The sequence below is a fragment of the Rhamphochromis sp. 'chilingali' genome (genome assembly GCF_963969265.1).
Source record: "Rhamphochromis sp. 'chilingali' genome assembly, chromosome: 19".
Taxonomy (NCBI): Eukaryota; Metazoa; Chordata; class Actinopteri; order Cichliformes; family Cichlidae; genus Rhamphochromis; species Rhamphochromis sp. 'chilingali'.
The window spans coordinates 25880166-25898933 of record NC_137946.1 but is presented as its reverse complement, the minus strand read 5'-3'; the positions used below and the strand labels follow the sequence as shown (position 1 = coordinate 25898933).

The following is an 18768-nucleotide window of genomic DNA, read 5'->3' as shown; positions in this document are numbered from 1 at the left end:
GGCACGTAGTCCCCGCTGTTGCCTCCACAATGAATACAAAACACAGTGTGGAGGCAAAACACAATGATGGTGTTTCTCAGCCATTAGCTGAGTATCTTTTTAATATAGCCCTAAACCAACAGAGTTTAGCAGCTGAGAAACTCCCGCACTGTGCTCTGCAATGACCTGCAGAACAGTCAAAGCTGCAAAGTTATGCAAAAGAAGCAGGCATTCTCGAGAAGAGCTATAGGACACAATGGAGAGCAGTGTGATCCAGACACTCGTTATTCTAACTAATCTGTTTGAAATATAAAAGAGCCTTTTACGTATGAATTATGATACAAAGGAGATTTGTTTATTTCTCTGGAAAACTTGAGTGTTAAATGGCACAAAAAATCCCCATCAGTTATTATTTCAGGATGTAGGTAATGTAACTGCTAGGATTCACTGAGTTGCCCGCAAAGGGTCTAAACGGTTTGAAGAAACCTCCACATCTGCCATAAAACTCAATATCCATAAAAGTGTCTAACACATATGTGATTTGTTAACGAACCGTGCAAATAGCCCATTCAGAGCTTTGATAAGAGCCAGATGGCACGATGAAATTCAAATTATGGTTCAAAGTTTCATCTGTAATGAGCTTGACACAGGGCATGGCATTTCTGTTTGTTTTAATACGTGTTTTTTAACTGAAATAAAGTCGTTTCATGTGACATGTCCAGATCTTATTCAGGTACAGCGAGAGTACAGTGTTGAATAAAAGTAGTAAGTTGCAGCACTAACAAACATACATGAAACCTGTAAAATCCCTAAAAACACCCTGAAATCAACACTAAATACAATATAAACATTAAAAAAACAACAGATGAGAGGAGAAAGATGGCATTATAAACAGGCTGATGCGCAATATAAATTATTTTAAGTGGTGGCAGTTACAGGCTCAGACAGGACGTTTCCCTCCATTGTTTAGGATATTTGTGTGTGTGTGATTTGTGTGTGTGTTCTTCATATTTGCAACTGAATAAAGAGTCACTTGAACACAAATCAAACAGCTGAAGGCTGTTGGGACTTGCATGAGCAATGAAGTGAGTGTTGACAGAAGAGTGGTGGCACGCAGTCCTCTGCTTGTGCTGCTCCCGCTTCTTTGTCTCATGTGTCCGTGTGAGCTTTCACCTGTAGCTGTAACCATGTGTGTTACGGGACAATGAGCGACTCCATGCATCCTTCTAGAAGAAAACTACCTTCAAAAACTTCATGTCATACAGTTTTTCAATGGTGATATGTGGGATGGTTCCATGTGCGGTACCATGACCTGAAAGACCAGAGGGAAGATCGCAAGCTCTTAGGCAAATGTCTTTAAAAAGTACAGGAAACAATTCTGATAAATTTTTTAAAAAAAGGTCCACAGTTTTATTTTTAATATTGGCATTTAAATCTGTATATGTAAAAAAGAGCAGAACTAATGAAAGAAAGCCATGCTATTCTAAATATACATATGTTGTCCTTCATTTTTGGACCTATTTTTAAACCTGAACTCATCTTAATAGCTCATCAGTCAAGGGGAAAACCTACAAGCACAGTGTTTTTCCACATAGATATATAGATACAGAAAATCAAGCTCCACAAGCAAATCATCTGAAGAATAAACTGAATAAATTAATACACAAACAAGGAAACTGTCATGGTCTCCGACTCTTCCTTGTGAGTTATTTGTTTTGAGTTTTGTATTTCACTTATTACAGTGTTTCCTGGTTTGTTCCTTTACATTTATATTCTGAGGTTTTGCTTTTCATCATGACTTCAGTTTGGCTTGTGTTTTATTCCTTGAATCTCAGTGTCTTGTTTTAGATTTTACTTCCCTTGTCTTGTTTTCTCAATTAGGTTCAGCTGTCATGTGTGTATCCACTCCCCTTGTCACCTCGTGTGTGTTTATAACTTCAGTGTTCCTATTTCCCTTTGTTGCGTCCTCTCTCTCGGCTGTCTGCTCTGCCATTGTTTCTTTTTATTTTTGTAAGACTTCAGCATTAAAGCAGTTCTTCAGTTTATGTTCCATCCCCGAATCTTTCATGGTGTGTCCATATCCTGCCTGGCACACAGCCGATTTATGAGGAAATACTTCCTAGGCTTGCGTAATAATCAGAGTTTTGACAATACGTCTGTGTGTGTTGCAAAAGAGTGCTGAAAAGTCTTAAACAAAAACAACAATGCCACTTTTTCATATCTGTTAAACTCCTGCACATAATCCATCTCAAATACCCTTTTTGTCTGAGCTAACTGCTTATTGGCTTTAGTTTTATTTTTATTGGAAGTGGCATCACTCTCCTCATTTAACTTGTGCCAATAAAATTACAAACTGCTCATTTAAATTTCAAATGACAGACGTTATTTAAGTGCTGACGGATTGGATATCTAAGCAAATTAATTATTTTTTCAGTTTCTGAGGAAAAGTTAAACAAACAGTTTCCATTGTTTTTGGAGTAGATGTGAAGCAGCCAGTTATTGATAACGGCTTGTGAAACACTCTCTCCATGGTAACAACGTCCTGAACTGACATCCTAAAACTAATATTGATGCTGGAGTGAAGGAAAAAATATCTTTTACAGAAAAACGGGATGTCTGTGTGACTCTTTCTTACCCTGACGTGCTGTAGGAAGCTGCACTGACTGGAGAGGTTAGAGAGGTGGAGGCTGCAGACAGACCGTTGGGAGATGCCTCACGGCTCATACTATTTGGGGATGAACTTGAAGAAACTGTAAAAACAAGGTTAAAATATTATTTAACATGTACGCATATACAGATGATTACTGTATACACATGACAGTGAAAGGCACATTATTGAAGCTGGATGGGACTTGCCTCCACCTGAAGCCAGAGGGCTGTAGGACCTGGATGCAGAGGCCTGAAACAATAAAATGAATGTTAGGATGGTTAAACATACTGGCATTACAAAGAGCAGGTTATAGGTAACCCTCTAATATATCTACCAATCCTCTTGGGAGGCGTTTAAAGTGCTTGGCTCAAAGAAAAGTCCAACTTAAGACCTGTTTACTTTGCGTGGCTAACAACTTACACACTATACTTGGACTTTTATAATTGAAGATAATTAAACATTTCCTCTCTGCAGACATAAGAGTGCTCTGCCACCTAAGTCAAAGAAAGCATATATCAGGTGGCTAACCATCCTGGAGTTGTAGGTGTGAGACTTGACAGGTAGAGTTGATGTCGGGCAGTAGATCCTCTTCTCCTTCTGGCGACGGTTACAGAACCAAACTCGAACCACCTCCTTCTCCATGGACAGCTGCTCTGAGATCAGGGTTATCTCCTCAGAGTTGGGCTTAGGGTTCTGAAATTCAAAAATATGCACGATTTTGACCTTGTAATTTTGCACAGGAGGTGCATAACGTTGATATCTGCCTGACAAACAATGAGTGTCCAAGGTTATTGAATGAGCACCGTATTAAGCAATGATAAAAGAAAATTACTTGGTCGTCACTAAAAAGATTCTAAAACTCAATCAAATTAAAATTAAATTGTAAATAAAAATCAAATATAAAAGCAGATGACAGTTAGGTCCACACGGGGGATGTTCTTGACTGAGAGGCCCATCTCAAAACTGCAGCCAATGGTAGTTGGACATTTGCATAAACTAGAACGCCTGCACGGCAGCAGAGGGAACAAAGAGTGGAGGCTGAAGGCCAACTGTCAGGACTATCCTATTAATTTCTTTGTGTTCATGGATTCAGCCAGCTCATGTCTACAGTCATCCACCATCTTAACATTCCCGATGTACCTCTTTTCTTACCTTCCCTCCCACAATACAAGTCCTCTAACAGAGGAGAGCTTATAACAATGTTGTTTGTTTGCATCATACTGTGTTTTACTAACCCAAGTTTTAGATATCTCCTTCTACAGGACAGATTTTTCCAGGTTTTATTCATTAACGTGTAACGCTTATTCAGTTATAAAGGATTTCACCATGCTCACCATGAAAACAAGACAAGTAATGAATGAGTCTTACATCCAGGAAACGTTTCTCCAGAGTCATTTTGATGTTGGTTTCAATGCTCGTCCTCTTTTTCCGTTTGCGCCCGTAGCCCTCCATCAGGGCCGGCAGAGAGCTGGAATTGCTCATCGAGTCAGAAGGTGAGTTCTCTGATGTAAAAAATGAGATTCTTAGATTTTATAACATATTTTGTGTCCCAGTGTTAGTATTTTACATATTCAACATTTCTGAGAAGATGATATCTGATGGGTTTAGTTGTAGCAGACATTTTTGTAAATCCACGGGTGTGATTAACAACATCAGTCATATCTGCATTCCTTAGTGTTAAATCCAGACTTCTTATGTCTGCATGTTAGCTCATGTAATGACTGATCAGGCGTTTCATATTTTATTAGGGCCAATTCAGGTATAAATAGCAAAAATAAAATAGTGCTTCACCCTGTAAAGCCTGGACTGCGAAATGATAGCCAGAAAATTGAATATTTATTGAATCTTCTGATAATTAAAAAAAACCAAAAACATTAATTTGCTTACATGAGTTTAATTTGCCACATTTGCTCCATGCAGCATCCTGCATTTTTTACAATTTATTTATTGCTCAAAAATATACTGCTCAATTTATTTAGATTTAGAAAACACACATTTTAGAAATCTAACTAAAATGTGTTAAAAACTAAAAATTATATTGCTATTTATACAGGCAAAAAACTCACGTTACATGTTACTCACACCCAAATTTGAGGATGTCACTAAGAAGTCACGAATTAATCAAGCATAACATTCAACCACTAAAACTAATGATTCTATTCACGAAGGAAGAAGGTAAATAAGTGTAGTTTAGCATCTTAATAAAAATAAAAATAGAATTGTGATTTACTATTTTTCTGTTTTTTAAAACAGTAGATTCATGAATCAAAGCAATAATTATATTTTAGCATTACAAATATCGTCTTGATTAAAAAGCTTGCACGTACGGGTGGATTAACAGTTATAATTAACAGTTAAACATTGTTTTACTGTGCAGATTTTCAGATCCTGATTTTCTGTGATCAGCAGTGGCTGTACTATATGAACTTGTTGTGATGAGGAAGAATAGTTTGTTACAATTTTAATGGTAGTATAGGAAACATAATAAGAGTTGCTGCGTACCGGCATCGCTCAGCCATTTCTCCAGCAGAGGTTTGAGTTTGCACATGTTTTTGAAGCTCAGGTTCAGGGCCTCAAATCGAGAGATTGTGGTCTGGCTGAAGTCATTCCCGTAGAGTTTTCCCATTGCAAGGCCAACATCTCCCTGTGAGTACAAACACAACAGAACACAAAACATTGATGGATCTCTCATGCAAAAGCAATTCAATCAGCAAATCGTGGTTTTTAAGCCATGAGACCACCGTTTGTGTTTGATTTCAACCTACAATTGGTTTTGCTTATTTTTTCCCCAACTTCCATCTTTTTTGACTTTCATGGGAACTTGCTAGATAGCTTTAGTTACTACTAATTACAACTGTTTACATTTAGGGATCAACCAAGGCCTGCAATGCAGAAACGATCCCTTTGCCAAACTAGCTGTCCTTTGCTAAATAAGTTTCATCACTATTCAGATACAACTTCTTAGTTGGACTTATGCACTATGAACTTCGTCATTAAATTTTTGTACTAAAAACTACTTGGTTAGGTTTAGAAACTGTGAAAAATGGTCATTACATTTGGATCTGTAGCTTTTTTTCTTTAAAGTTCTTTAAACTGTTTTTATAAGGCTATAAAATCAATTAATGAGATTTAACAGGTAACACTAGGCTATAAAGAGGCATTGGCTGAATTATTAGTTGTAGCTTTTAAATAAAAAATAAATAAATAAAACTGTATAGGACTTGCAGGGGGTTATGCAAGACCTGGTGTACTGGCGAATTTGTAAATACTCTGTCAGAAACGATCCATCCGCCCCTCTATTTTCTCATGCAAGGTTTATGGAAATTCCCTTGAAGCAAACCAGCAATATTGAATAAACACTTAGTGGTGCCAGAGTCTTGTTTTACTCTTCTGGAACTGATTATCGTTTATCTACATGAACTTGAATCCCTCCCAAATGACTTGTGGTTATAAAATCATGAGGGTGGACATGTGGCCTTCTTTGCCCTCTTTTTTAACCTGCTTAACTGTGACCATATATGTTTTTATTATTATTATTATTATTATTAAGTATCCAAGCAAAAGCAGTAACAAATCTGTAAGATATAGGCTAATTACTTAAAGATAAAGGTGAAGCTAGATACAGTGTAAACCTAAATCATGGAATGATTGGTGGATTATGGGCTAGGATAGGCTCCAGCCTCCTAATTTCTAATTATAAGATTATGTAAACATGGTCTTAAAAAAAATCTGGACTCTGATGCATAACTGAATAAATTAAGCGTGGTCACCACAGGCCAAAACCTCACAACTACCATCTGGTTTTCATGAGCATGTTGCAACACCCAGAGTCTTGTGTAACTTTCTCTATATTTTTTGCAGCATAAAAAGAGAAAACAGTCAATGCACTGAGTGAATACAGTCTTTCAGGTCTTTTTATAGGGCCTGATTTACCTGAGTGAAACCCAGTTTGATCCGTCTTTGTTTGAATGCTTTAGCAAACTGCTCCAGATCCTCCAGCTCGTTAGGTTCCTCCTGTGGAGGCACCGACATGTGTTTGGGCATCTGCAGGTGGGACATGTCCATGTGGTTCTCCATGGAAGGTCCTGCCAGACCCGAGCGACCCATAGCCTGGATCAGAGAAACATCACAGAGGGAAATCTTCAGTTTCCAGGTGATGTAAGGTAAAAAAAAAACAACACAAGTTTTTACTGTACTGAGACAAAAAACGACTGTTATGCATATGCAGGACAAAAGCTTCAACTTCAGCTTTTACTGTTTAGTTTCCTGGCAGGATCATAGATATCGCTTTCTGGGCTGAACAGTGAAGCCAGCTGAGGTGCCTTCAACTCACATTCTGTTTAATGGCCAGCAGGGGGCGACTTCTCTGGAGTTGCTATGAGTTTAATGGACTTTGGACTGTTGAGAAGTCTGTGGAAAAACAGTCCTTTGCAACCCTCATTAAACACTTTCCTGATGACTTTCTGTGATTGGTAACTACTTCCAGGCCACGATAAATAAAACATGTTCATTTTGTAAAATATGATCATTCTAAGAGTCAGAAAGGAGGATTATCCTTTGTAGTAACTGTTCCCCCTTATTATATATCTAAACTTAATCAAACAACTGTCTTCTTTTGCTTTCTGAACCTCCATTTGGCAGTGTATCTTAGTGCATTATTAGTTTGCTCTGTTTTAGGTTAAGATGTGAAGCCCGTATACAAATTTCTGACTATTTAGAGTCTCCTCTCTACTGGAAATACTGGTCAAATTAAGGATGATTCCTTAGACAGAGTGTGCAAAATGCAGAACATTTGACTTGGCTTGCTGTGAATTCACTGACTCATTTTTCTCCCAATTTAAAAGCAACACTATCCCTGAAGATTATACAAGGTTAGGTAAAGACAACACAAAATAAGCTCAATAGTGAAATAATGTATTGTTCTAAAGAGCATACTGAATTCGATCATGGTGCTGTAAGAGGATGCCACCAGTGGAACAAGTCAGTTTGTGAAATTTCCTCCCACTTAGATATTCTGCGATAAACTGTAAGTGGCACTATTACAAAGTGGAAACGTTCAGAAGTCAGCCGTCAAGTGGCGACTACGTAAAGTTACAGAGCAGGGTCACTGGGTCACCAACGCTCTGCTGATTCAGTAACTGCAGAGCTCCGAACATCCTCTGGCATTAACATCAGCACAAAAACTGTGCGCCGGGAGCTTCATGGCATGAATCCTTAAAATGTCATCATGTTGTTTGATAGGTGGCTGGTCAAAACAATTGATCATATCACATGAAAGGTCTCCTTTTTACCTACATATTGATAAAAGGCTCATTTTCCAGCTGTGATTCCTTCTGCATCAATGTAAATGTCTAATATAGCCTTAATTTAACATATGCAAATCTAACTTAAGGTTGTGAAATAGAGAAACATCACCGGTGTTCACATTTGCTTTATGACAGCTTGGATCAAACATGTTTAGATGCTGGAGAAGTTTGTGATGCGCTGGCGCACGCAGGAGGAAATGGAAGATTTTCATAGATTGAAATGATTACTTTTCAATAAATATCTCAAGTAAAAAAAACAAAGAGTCATAAGTAGATGTTTTTTTTCCTTTGAAGCTTTGAAGACATAGCTTGAGAGTGGGTAGCGTGTGTTAAAGGAGAATACCATTGTTTTAATTTTTTAATTTATTATTTTTTCCACATTCCAGAAACCGGATGTTGGAGGTGGGAGTGACGTAATTCCTGAGTTGTTCCAGTAGTAAAGTTATGTTATACTTTTATTTCTTGTGTTTTACTGTGACGCACTTTACGAATTTCATCTGTGAAAATGGCTATATAAATTAATTTGACATATTTAAACTCAGCTAAGTAAGCTGAAGCAATTTATGTAGCACTAGTAGTTTTTTTTATTGGTGCTTAAACACAATGCTGCCCCATGTTCATGTGCAGATCCTGGTCAGCACTCTTTATATGGTTTTTTTTTTTGCAAGTTACAAATATACAACAAAGGAAGGACAGATTACAAGTTTTGCAGTTTTATTATGTTTACATTCACCGCCACCATCTTGGACCATTAATGTGAGATTAGTGAGGCTGCTACAACTTTCCAAGTTGGGACTCCAAGTTGCAGATGAAAATTCTGACTTGGAACTTTGTTGGAAAATTCTATTTTTCGGACCTAACTTTGAAGGCATTGTAAAATTTTGCATGCCTTCAATCAACAGATCGACGTTACTAAACAATAAAAATCAGCTAAATCCGAGGAGGTGAGGTGGAAACATTTTTCAGATTTGATGATGTAAACTATTTTTTTTTAAATGTATTATGACTTCGATGTCTCCCAAACCTCAACAAAGTTGTCCGTTATCTAAAATTAGCCAAAGCTTAACCACAATTCATTTGTTTGTCAAATGTGCTTCCACAGAAATAAAGCAGTTTTACACCTGTAGTCTTATTGTCTGCCTCTGGTGCAGCACACTTGGAAGTGTTCTGGACTTACCTGTGGAGTCAGAGCCAGACCAGGCTGATGCTGAAGAAGACCAGTTGGGCTCTGGCTAGGAAGAGATAGCAGGTTCTGCTGCAGAAGGGCTGCAAAGAAAAACAGCACAGAATAATAATATTACTGTTTGTGACTGTGTGTTTATATTTAAATATTTGACATAGCCTAAGGTGTCCACATAAGGCCAAGTAGGTAAACTGTTCTTGGTTTCAGCCATCTGTTAGATTTTGGATAAGCTTACAAGTCAGCTAAAATGCACACGATGGTTGCTAGCAAACTTGATGCTTTTGCTGTTTTCGATCTTTTAAGCTGTAAGAGTATTTTGCTGTTGAACAATTTTAAAGAAAAAACAAGCCTATTTTTTTTTAAATGTTTGACTATTCCTTTAAGACATTTGTTTAACTTACTTTGCCTGGGTACGAAAGAAATTCTCCTGCAGGCTTGGTTTTATGCTTCTGTTTTTATACAAGCTTGATAGCAAGCTATAAAACAAGCTATAACACGTTAAGAGGTTGTTTTGTGGTAAGCTAACCAGCTGATGTGTAGATGTGGTGTGCAAAATTGCTGTCTATTAAATGTCTGTTCTAATATGTAATGGTGCCTTTAACCCCTGAAAGGAAAGCACTGGTCTTAACTATTCCCAGAGCTGTGATCTGACTGGATGTTTTATGATACCTCACCTTGGTGACTGGAGGAACTCTGGGAGAGCAGGAAGGGGGAGGGAGATGGCAGGTGAGAAGGAGGCATCAGAACCAGCTGCTGCATGGGGTGGAGAGATGTGAGCTCCTGGAGCAGAAAGCACCACAAGAAAAATGAGTGAGAAGTGCAACTTGTGGGGATAGGTTAATTGGATAATCCAAATTGCCACTAGGTGTGAATGTGCGAGTGAATGTGAGTGCGAATGGTTGTCTGTCCCTATGTGTTAGCCCTGCGACAGACTGGCGACCTGTCCAGGGTGTACCCTGCCTCTCGCCCTATGACAGCTGGGATAGGCTCCAGCGCCCTCCGCGACCCTGAAAAGGATAAGCGGAAGCGAATGGATGGATGGAAGTAAATTAATAAGTCAATTAACTTTAATTTACTTGTACTTTATATTTAGATTTTTGTTGCTACTTTTTCCTGATGATTGTGTTAAAATAAAACACGAGATGAAGTAGTAAAAAACTGCATTTGATTTCTTATTTTATCACTTACCTTACAAAAAGCAAAAACACAATTTAAAGAATAATGCTAATTACCAAAGCAATAAAATGTGCTGAAGTACTTTGATAATGACTACAGATTTCTAAAATGCAAAATATTGGTCAAAAAGTTCACAAATTAAATTTTTTTAAAAAAATTATACAAAATCGTTAAAATTATACATGCAAAAGTAGGAATTTGAAGTATTAAGACAAAAACATATTTTTCTGTCAATTAATCACCTAAGAGCACAATGATTTTAGCATTTCTTAAAGTTTTCCTCCGCTCTAAGGTTTCTGTTAAAGCTGAAGATTTTTGTATTTATAGTAAAACTCTACACATCATTTAGAAACAGAGATTGCGTTACCATAATGGATACATAACTATGTAAGTACAATTCTCCTCTGTAGCTGGTTGAGATGGTACTAATCAATCAGTGTTGGGTTGTTTAATCTGTAATAGCACTTTGGTTTCATTAGTTTATAAATATCCAATATATGAAATAAAGGTAAAAGCAGAAAATAATGTTAGTTAACATGTTGTTTTCTAGGTAAGTAAAGTTCCTGCACTCTCAATACAGAGCTGTTTCCAAATGAATGCATCTGCAATAACAATCAAATTAATATAAGAGTATGCCACTGATTCCCTGAGAGTTACTCTATAGTACTCCCTATAAGAAAATAAAATACACTCCCATTTTTAAATCTGAGTCTATATCTTACCCCAGTCAGCTGACCTCCGTGCACTGGAGAGCTCTGTGTCAGGTGGCATGTCTTTACGGTGGAGCCTGAATGAGGTGAGTCATGAATGTCCTCTGTTTTTATCTAAGACGTGGAAAACAAAGCCAAACAACACAATGAACTATTAACTTCTGATGAGGATATTAAAAACCGTTCCTCATACAGCTGTGTGAGACCCCTGTGGCACAGAGCCACCAGGCATGTGGAACCATGGGAGTGAACATAAGTGAATCTGACATCTAATCTCATTTTAACGGAATTTAAATTCTTTATTTAATTGTTTCTGGCCAACAAAAACACGTAAGTTGGGTTTGTGAATAATTTCAATCAAAAAGAAGCCTTGCTAGAAAAAGTTTAGCAACCACTGGTGTAGAGACAGACCACATAAACAGAAAACCTGTGAACCTTTGCCAAGACCAGTTTGGTAACTAAACACGATACAAAGAACGATAGACTCTCTCTGCCTGCTTTTGGGTAAGTCAGTATGCAAATATCCCCTCCCCCACACCCCCCACTAACTAACCCCTGAGAGCGATGGCACTTCCTGAAAGCTCGAGAACTGAAAGACCTGTTTTCCTCTACCAGAGAGAACGTTTGGAGAAGTATCCAAACAGCCGCAGACTGTTTCAAAAGAGATTACAGTAATATTCACATTGGCGAGCAGGCAGATTTTCCTGAGGATGTTAACTGTCAAAAAGTTAGTCAGTTCAGCACCGTTCCCATGCCTGTAGGATATTTATTTTGCAAATGAGCCTTGTTATTTAGAGTGTCAAAGGTTACAGAAAGTTATACAGTTTTCCTATCATCAGCAAACTTGTTTAAGACCAAAACTGTCTATATCTATGTCTAAATCTACCATTTACTCATTTGAGTGACATTTGCTAAAAGAATAAGCAAAAGGGAAATTTTCAAATAACTAACAATCACCAATCATTTTTTATTTCTTCTGTCTACTCCTAAAGCTCAGGTCAGTCAGCTTTTGTTCCAAAAAGTGACGACAACAGTCTGGGAATCAGTAATGTGGGAAATTATTGACTTTTGGCTCTGTATCTTGGGTCTGTAAGTAGTGTTGCTTTTCCCAAACCACAGAGTTTGGGAACAAAGTCAATAACAGCACAGCAAATGTTATTTTTTCACCACTGAAGATATGTCCCAAAATGCTAAAACCCTACAATGTCAAGCTGGACTGTGGTGCTGCAGAGAGCAGCTGTTAATATGAAAATATTAGAAAATACTTAATCATCCAAAGCAGTATAGTAATAATAATAACAATATCATGATCCTGGAGATTGAGTTTAATCTTTGCTTCCTCTTGATGCTTGTTATCCACTCCCTGCTACTCTCAGTCAGACGTTACAGGCGCTCTTCAGTTATTTGTTTAGCATATGTATGTGTTGTTTGAGTAAATGTGTGCATGTCAATAATGTGAATCTGATCCATGTTTGTCCTTAAAAGGCACCAGTGAGCTTCACACACACATCGTAGTTTAAAGCCGTTACTGTATTTAAAGCAATACAAGTCATGCTGCTGATAACAGAGAGCTTGTTCGTGGAAATTTCAGCACAGGGAGTGATATCGTGAGCGCTCCTACTCACCTGACGACTGAAGTCGATTCCGTTTCGCTCTGAAAGTCAAAACAGAAAAAAATGAATAATTCAGACTTAATCAAACTTTGATTTGTGACAAACTTTTGTTGTAAATTAAAGTGAAATAATGCTGTTAAATAAAGGAGTTTCTGTGGCAGTCGTACTGCATGCAGCAAAAGCAGATTTGGAGTTAGGTTAAATGTATCGGTATGAGGCTGTAGGGTTAGCTTTTTATGATGCAACAACATCAGATATTTCAGGTTTTTATAAAGTGAGAATTTGCTGCTGAAGAAAATATCACTTTTGAGGTTTGACTTTCTTGACTTTAAGATGTTGAAGAAAAATGTCAGGACATTGTCTGCAGTTGCCCTTCCTCACGTGTGACACACAGCACGACGTGACATCCACTTCAGACCTGTTCCTGGGTAGAGCAGCAGGAAGGAACCGTGGCACTCACTCACCTGCTGCACACTCACAGGACAACTGCTTGCTATGTTCTCACGCTGGTGAGAATATTAAAGACTGTTTAAAGTACACGCCGCTACCTCACACATTTATGTTCTCACAAGAAACTTTAGGGCTTCAGTGCAAGTGTGAAGACATCATAAGTCAGACAATACAACTTGAAAGAATCAGTTTGGTAGCATGTATGTACGCATTTAACTGTTTTTATTGTATTTCTAAAGTTTTCTAAACTAAACAACCAACTTAATGATAATAAAATTGGCACCTTGTTAAATGATATTGAAAGAAAACTAATTTAGATTTTTTATTTTTAATCTTTTGCTTAATATTCATTATTTTATCCCATATTTAAATGGTTTAAATGGTGTTTAAGTATCTAGATGCCCCCTCTTCACACAGATGCTCAGAAGTCTGAAGTCTTTTCAAGAAAACTCACTTTTAAACGTATGTTAAATGGACAGAGAGCGATCTCACAGGGGAGGAGAGCACAGAGGTGTGCTGGATAAATTCACATCATTTGAATGTCAAATTTATCCCTCTGCACTGCGTGTGTGCGCGCACTGGGGAAAAGAGAGGCAGTGAGCTGCTGGAGACACACAATGCAAATACACCCATAACTCCTCACCACCATCACTATGTCACCCACTCCCAACCAGACCTCCTCCCCCATGGCACAGCCAGCTTCACAGCCTAGGTTCCAGTATGGAAATGACCAAGACATGCAAATCAGCTGTGAGCGCAGGAAGCCTGTGTCTACGCACACACATAGATACTCGATGTTTGCAAACCGTGCATTGACACAAAAAGTCACGCACACTAAAAGAAGAAAAAAAGTTTCATCTGTTACATCTGTTAGTCCTTAAACAATGAACAGAATCCAGCTAAGATATTACAAACTTCACAGGGAGCACATGGGACAAAATAAATTCTACTCATTTAAATATTTGATATATTATATATATAGAGAGGTTTCCCACCTCCCCCTCCTTACATTCTTAACACTATGAATAATCTGCTGGTCCAGAAGCAGTGATGTGTTAGCTCATCTGAAAATACTTCTCTACCCTGGCTCTGGCCCAAATGAAGAGAAGGCTTTAAAAATAAGTGACATGTTCACAGTTTCATATTCTAAAACAGGCGCTGTTACTCAAACACAAGTACACAGTGCACCTTTTGGGGACTATTTTTATGCACAAATAGCACAAATCATGATGCTTTGGTGAGTATTTGTGGCAATATGTTGACAGAAACAAACTATTGTTGTATTTTAAATATCTGACAGTTAATGAATGTGTTCATTGTTGATTTTTGGTCTTTCAGATAAGAAAAGCATACATATTTGAGTATCATCAGCTGTTGCCTAACTCTCCAAATGACCTAAAAATCTGCTTATAGTCACAAGTTCACATGTGAAGCATGGACAAAGTGTTCTAACAATAATCAGTCACTCTGATTTTCCCTGTTTTCCTATCAGCAAACTAATTTGCTCCACCTGCACTGTCTCCATAATGAAGCCCTGTAAAATCATGGCATCAAAAAAGCCTAAATATGGAGCTCTGGTCAGCAAATTGCAGGGAAGGAGTTATGATAGCATTGGGCATAAACAGGAAAGACAAGTTATAATTATTAGTTACCAAACAGTTGGAAAGGACAGCAATTAAATAAACCTTTTCCTGCTCCTTTTTGAACATGTTAACTTATTTGAGAGATATAGTTAATGAGATATAGTTAGGTCCATATATGTTTGGATACACCCACACGATTATTTTACCTTTTTAGCAAAGCACATTTTGAATGTTTTGGATATATGTTGATTGTACTTTCATCTGTCCAATAGTGCTGTTTCAGAGATGCTCTGGCATTTTAGATTCGTTGTGTCACTGGATGGAAGTTCTGACAGTTTTTCTTCACAGTGGAAAGGATCCTGTGATCATCCATTACTTCTGTGGCTTGTGCTTCAAGGCCTTTTAATGATGCACATGTGCCTTATTTTTTCTTTTTTTCTTTTGCAGTCCAAATATACCATTTTTTTTTTTTTAGAACTGCTTTGACAAGTGTGGCTTCACATGGGCCCACATGCAATACACCTTTACCTACTTAATTAAAAAACTTAATTTAAAAAATGTTTTTAAATTGAAACTAAATAAATTTAAAAACAAATAATCACACTCCATGCCCATGAAAAAACCCTTTACAATTATAGACCAAAGAGCATAAGATCATATTATTTATATTCCTGTGACTTATATACATTTTTGTAAACACAATTCCCCCTCCTGGCACACCTGGTCAAATATTCGTCAAGCTTCAGTGTTTTTCACCTTGCCCTGCCCCTTTGCTCCTCACCCAAGCTCCATGTAAACTCCAAAGCTGGCTCTTGTAGCGTTTTTGCTTTTCTGTTTTCATTTTCCTTAGAATTTCTTCAACTCTCTTCTTATGGTTTTCGTGGCTCCTCTCTTTATTAATCTTATCTAGTTACCAAATAGTCCTTCAACAAGTCTGAGTCCTGTGTTTCCCATGAGCCTGTTTCTCTGCATAGAACAACTGCAGTTTAAATGAAACTGGCTAAAACACAAGTGTTAAATGTTGCTGCTATGTACAGAATTTTTTAACTAACAATAAATTAGCATTAAAAAAATGCCTGGCACACTGTGTTTCATAGTCTAGAATGTTATTGCAAGATATAGATTATGTACAGTAGTTGTCCTTTTAAAGTTAAAGATGCTGAAAAAATTGTTAAAGTCAATACTTTATCAGATATTTGCAGGAAAACTATATTTGCTTGCTGCTTTTCAGTGAAACTGGGTGACATTTAAGGTTAAAAACGAGCAGCATTTCAGACATCTGGAAGACTTTGTTTTAAAGAAAGATAAACAAAGGAAAATGGCAATAATGTTCACTCCTTACTGGAACTGTGTCAGTGAGGAGTGTGGTTGTAAAACTGCATCCTCCCACTGATTCCTCTCTCTGATCCTGCAAGTCTCCAGAGAAGACCTTAACTTGTAAATGGATTTTTGTCCTGCAAGTAGCTCATAGTGTTTCCAGATGTTAGTACAAACAAAGCTAGTGAATGCAACATGACAATATTGCAAATTTATACTGAATATCAAGTTTTGGTGTTCCAGAAATTTTGTTTAAAAGCAGCTGATTTCTTCTGACAAGAACAAGGAAATGTTTTATTAATCACACGTGCTGTGAGGCACCCAGTTTAAATGAAGTGAGCATGGGCTTAATTAAATTGGAAAAGTGGGGGAAAAAACACCAATGTTTTATTTCCTGTTTAATAGTACAAACATGAAAGAGGAGGTTATTGTCCTTTCACCGCAATCTTCTATTGTCTAATCACACCTGGATCTGATACAGGCAACAGCATTCGCTGTCACAGGCCTGCACTGAAAATAAAAGTCGCCTCTGAACATAAGGAATGCATCCAGCGTGAAGGTAAACATTATTTCTTAGCAACAGGTTTGCAGTAAGTGAGCAGGTGCAGGTGCAGATCCTCCTGAGATAAGAACACTTCATATTCTGCCTTTTTTGCTTTCTAGTTTATCTCAAAGCGAGCAGTTTTCACATACAGATGAACTTTTCTAGACATTGCCAGGCGAAGCTGTATACAAGAGCACACATTCCCATATCATGCTTTAAACAGTCTTTAACATCTCATCTCTCAAGTAGGAAGTCTGTTTGAAGTCCAGCTGTGTGAAAATTCATAGCATGCAAGAAGGTGCTGTATATGATGCCTCTTGAAAGCTGTACTCAAACTTGTGTTCCCGCGCCTAATGTAAATAGAGCATTTCCATCCAATAGTCCAAACATGTCTGTGGTGGATTCTGCCCTTTAAGAAAGGGCAACTTTGTCCCATCCTGATTCTCCTGACTATGAAGTTCACATAGGAAAAAAAAGAAAATCTAGTTGTATCTCTGTTAGCGTGCAGATACTTTTGATTTGTTTAGGTTTGTCTCTGAGATTGCTATCTGCACTCCACCTCAATGGGGCTTCTGTTTGCCCACAACACTGAAAACAATGTCAAAACCGTCAACAGCAATTTATTTCCAGAGAAAATGTCCCCATTTTTGTGTTTGTTGGGAAGAAGCACCTCTTAAAACACTCAGTTTCTGAGCGCTTGAGTGGAGGCTAAAATCCACTCGAAACATCCAGACAAATAGAAATATCTGCAGATACACCAATGTGTAGTCACTAATTTGGTGACTCATCCATTTAAAATAGATCATCACATGACTAATGAAATGATTAGCTGCATCAAAATATCTTCTGTGGGGAAAACAAACGCAGCTGTGCACCTGACCATATGTTGGCAAAAGTACAGACATTTGTCACTTCCACGAAACTGAGCTGTTCACTTCTCTCGCACAGCTATTGTCTGAGTAAAAGTTCCACATTTTCTGCTGCTGCTGGTTCCTGGTTTTGTTTCGTGGCTGCTTGGCATCCTCAGCCTCTGGGCATCCTCAAGCGAAACCAACTGTCACATTTTCCCCACACAAATACATCTTTTCCAGACAGGTGCATGTTGCTTTTATAATGTTTTACATGCATCGCATGAGGCATGAATGACATTTTTTTTGTTTTAAAAGCAGAAAACATTTCTGCACCGCATATTATTGAATACGATGAAACATAGACCCATCTATGTTTTCAATCTGGCCTTTTAATGTGTGACCTTAAAGTCACACATTAAAAGGCCAGATTAAAGATCCTCACCTTTTTATAAAAAGTACCTAAAATTTCAGAATATTTTCATTTAAAGAGATTTTAATAAGCTGTTGGTGCCATGTTAACATTAGATTAAATAAACCTGTAACTTTTCCACTATCTTTCCCCAAAGATAGCTGCAGTGGCCAAAACTACAGCTTTCTAGACTCCAAACTCCATCCGTGCACCATGAAGAAGGTAAAATATCCTTACCCGTCTGTTCACCTGGAGCCTCCGTGTGCTCTGCCGTGTCTGCGCTCATCTTAATATCTGTAATGATAAATATAGCTGATTTTCCTACAGGATTGTAACTTTACCAGGACAATGAAGCACTCAGGCCACCCAGGAAAATGATCTTGAGTTTATTCTAATGCGCCCTCCCCTCCACACCACCGCACAAACTTTACACACTCCTGTGTGATCCCTACTTGTAATATTCATAAGCAAGGCCGATAGCCCCATACAACACTCATCTCCATATGGCGTAACCACGCGGCACAGGAACGCTTCTTAAAACTCAACTCGTGCGTTTAAAATGAAATAAAGATATTAAAATGTCATTGATGAACAGAGGTGTTGGAGTAGTGACTCACCTTGAGTTAAAAGCCTGTGCTGCTCCAGTTGCTGTCTCCTCCACTCTCTAAGTATTCAAAAGGAAGCAAGTGAATGTTGGAATAAGAAGTTTTGTAATTCTTACTGCTGCTCATCAGGATTTTCCTAAGTGGGAAAGCATTCACCTCAGCAGTACACCCTGCTGATGACTCTGGCTGATTTGCATATGTCTCTGTGCGACCTATCCAGCTTCAGACACTTTGCATAAAACAACAATGGGCTTGCTTTAAATTTTAGAGCATGCGTGTGTGTGTGTGTGTGTGAGTGCATGTGTGTACCAAAACCTCATGTGGAGTTATCCTTGTATGTTTTGAATAACTAAGTGATATTTGTGTGATTCCTTCATGAAGGTATTAACTTG

General features: G+C 37.9%; 1 protein-coding gene across 1 annotated transcript; it reads right to left on the bottom strand.

Annotated features, from left to right (window-relative positions):
- Window positions 1-1248: 1248 nt before the first annotated feature.
- On the bottom strand, window positions 1249-18481 carry pou2f3 (POU class 2 homeobox 3; the record flags this gene model as incomplete). The annotated part of the gene is made up of 13 exons (XM_080867226.1): window positions 18389-18481; window positions 18009-18065; window positions 12630-12658; window positions 11017-11118; window positions 9793-9898; window positions 9113-9201; window positions 6563-6769; window positions 5132-5273; window positions 3998-4131; window positions 3158-3322; window positions 2836-2878; window positions 2615-2729; window positions 1249-1291 (listed from the first exon to the last, which is right to left on the bottom strand). The coding sequence occupies exons 2-13, from the start codon at window positions 18055-18057 to the stop codon at window positions 1249-1251; spliced, it is 1224 nt and encodes a 407-aa protein (XP_080723352.1). The 5' UTR covers window positions 18058-18065; window positions 18389-18481.
- Window positions 18482-18768: the final 287 nt, after the last annotated feature.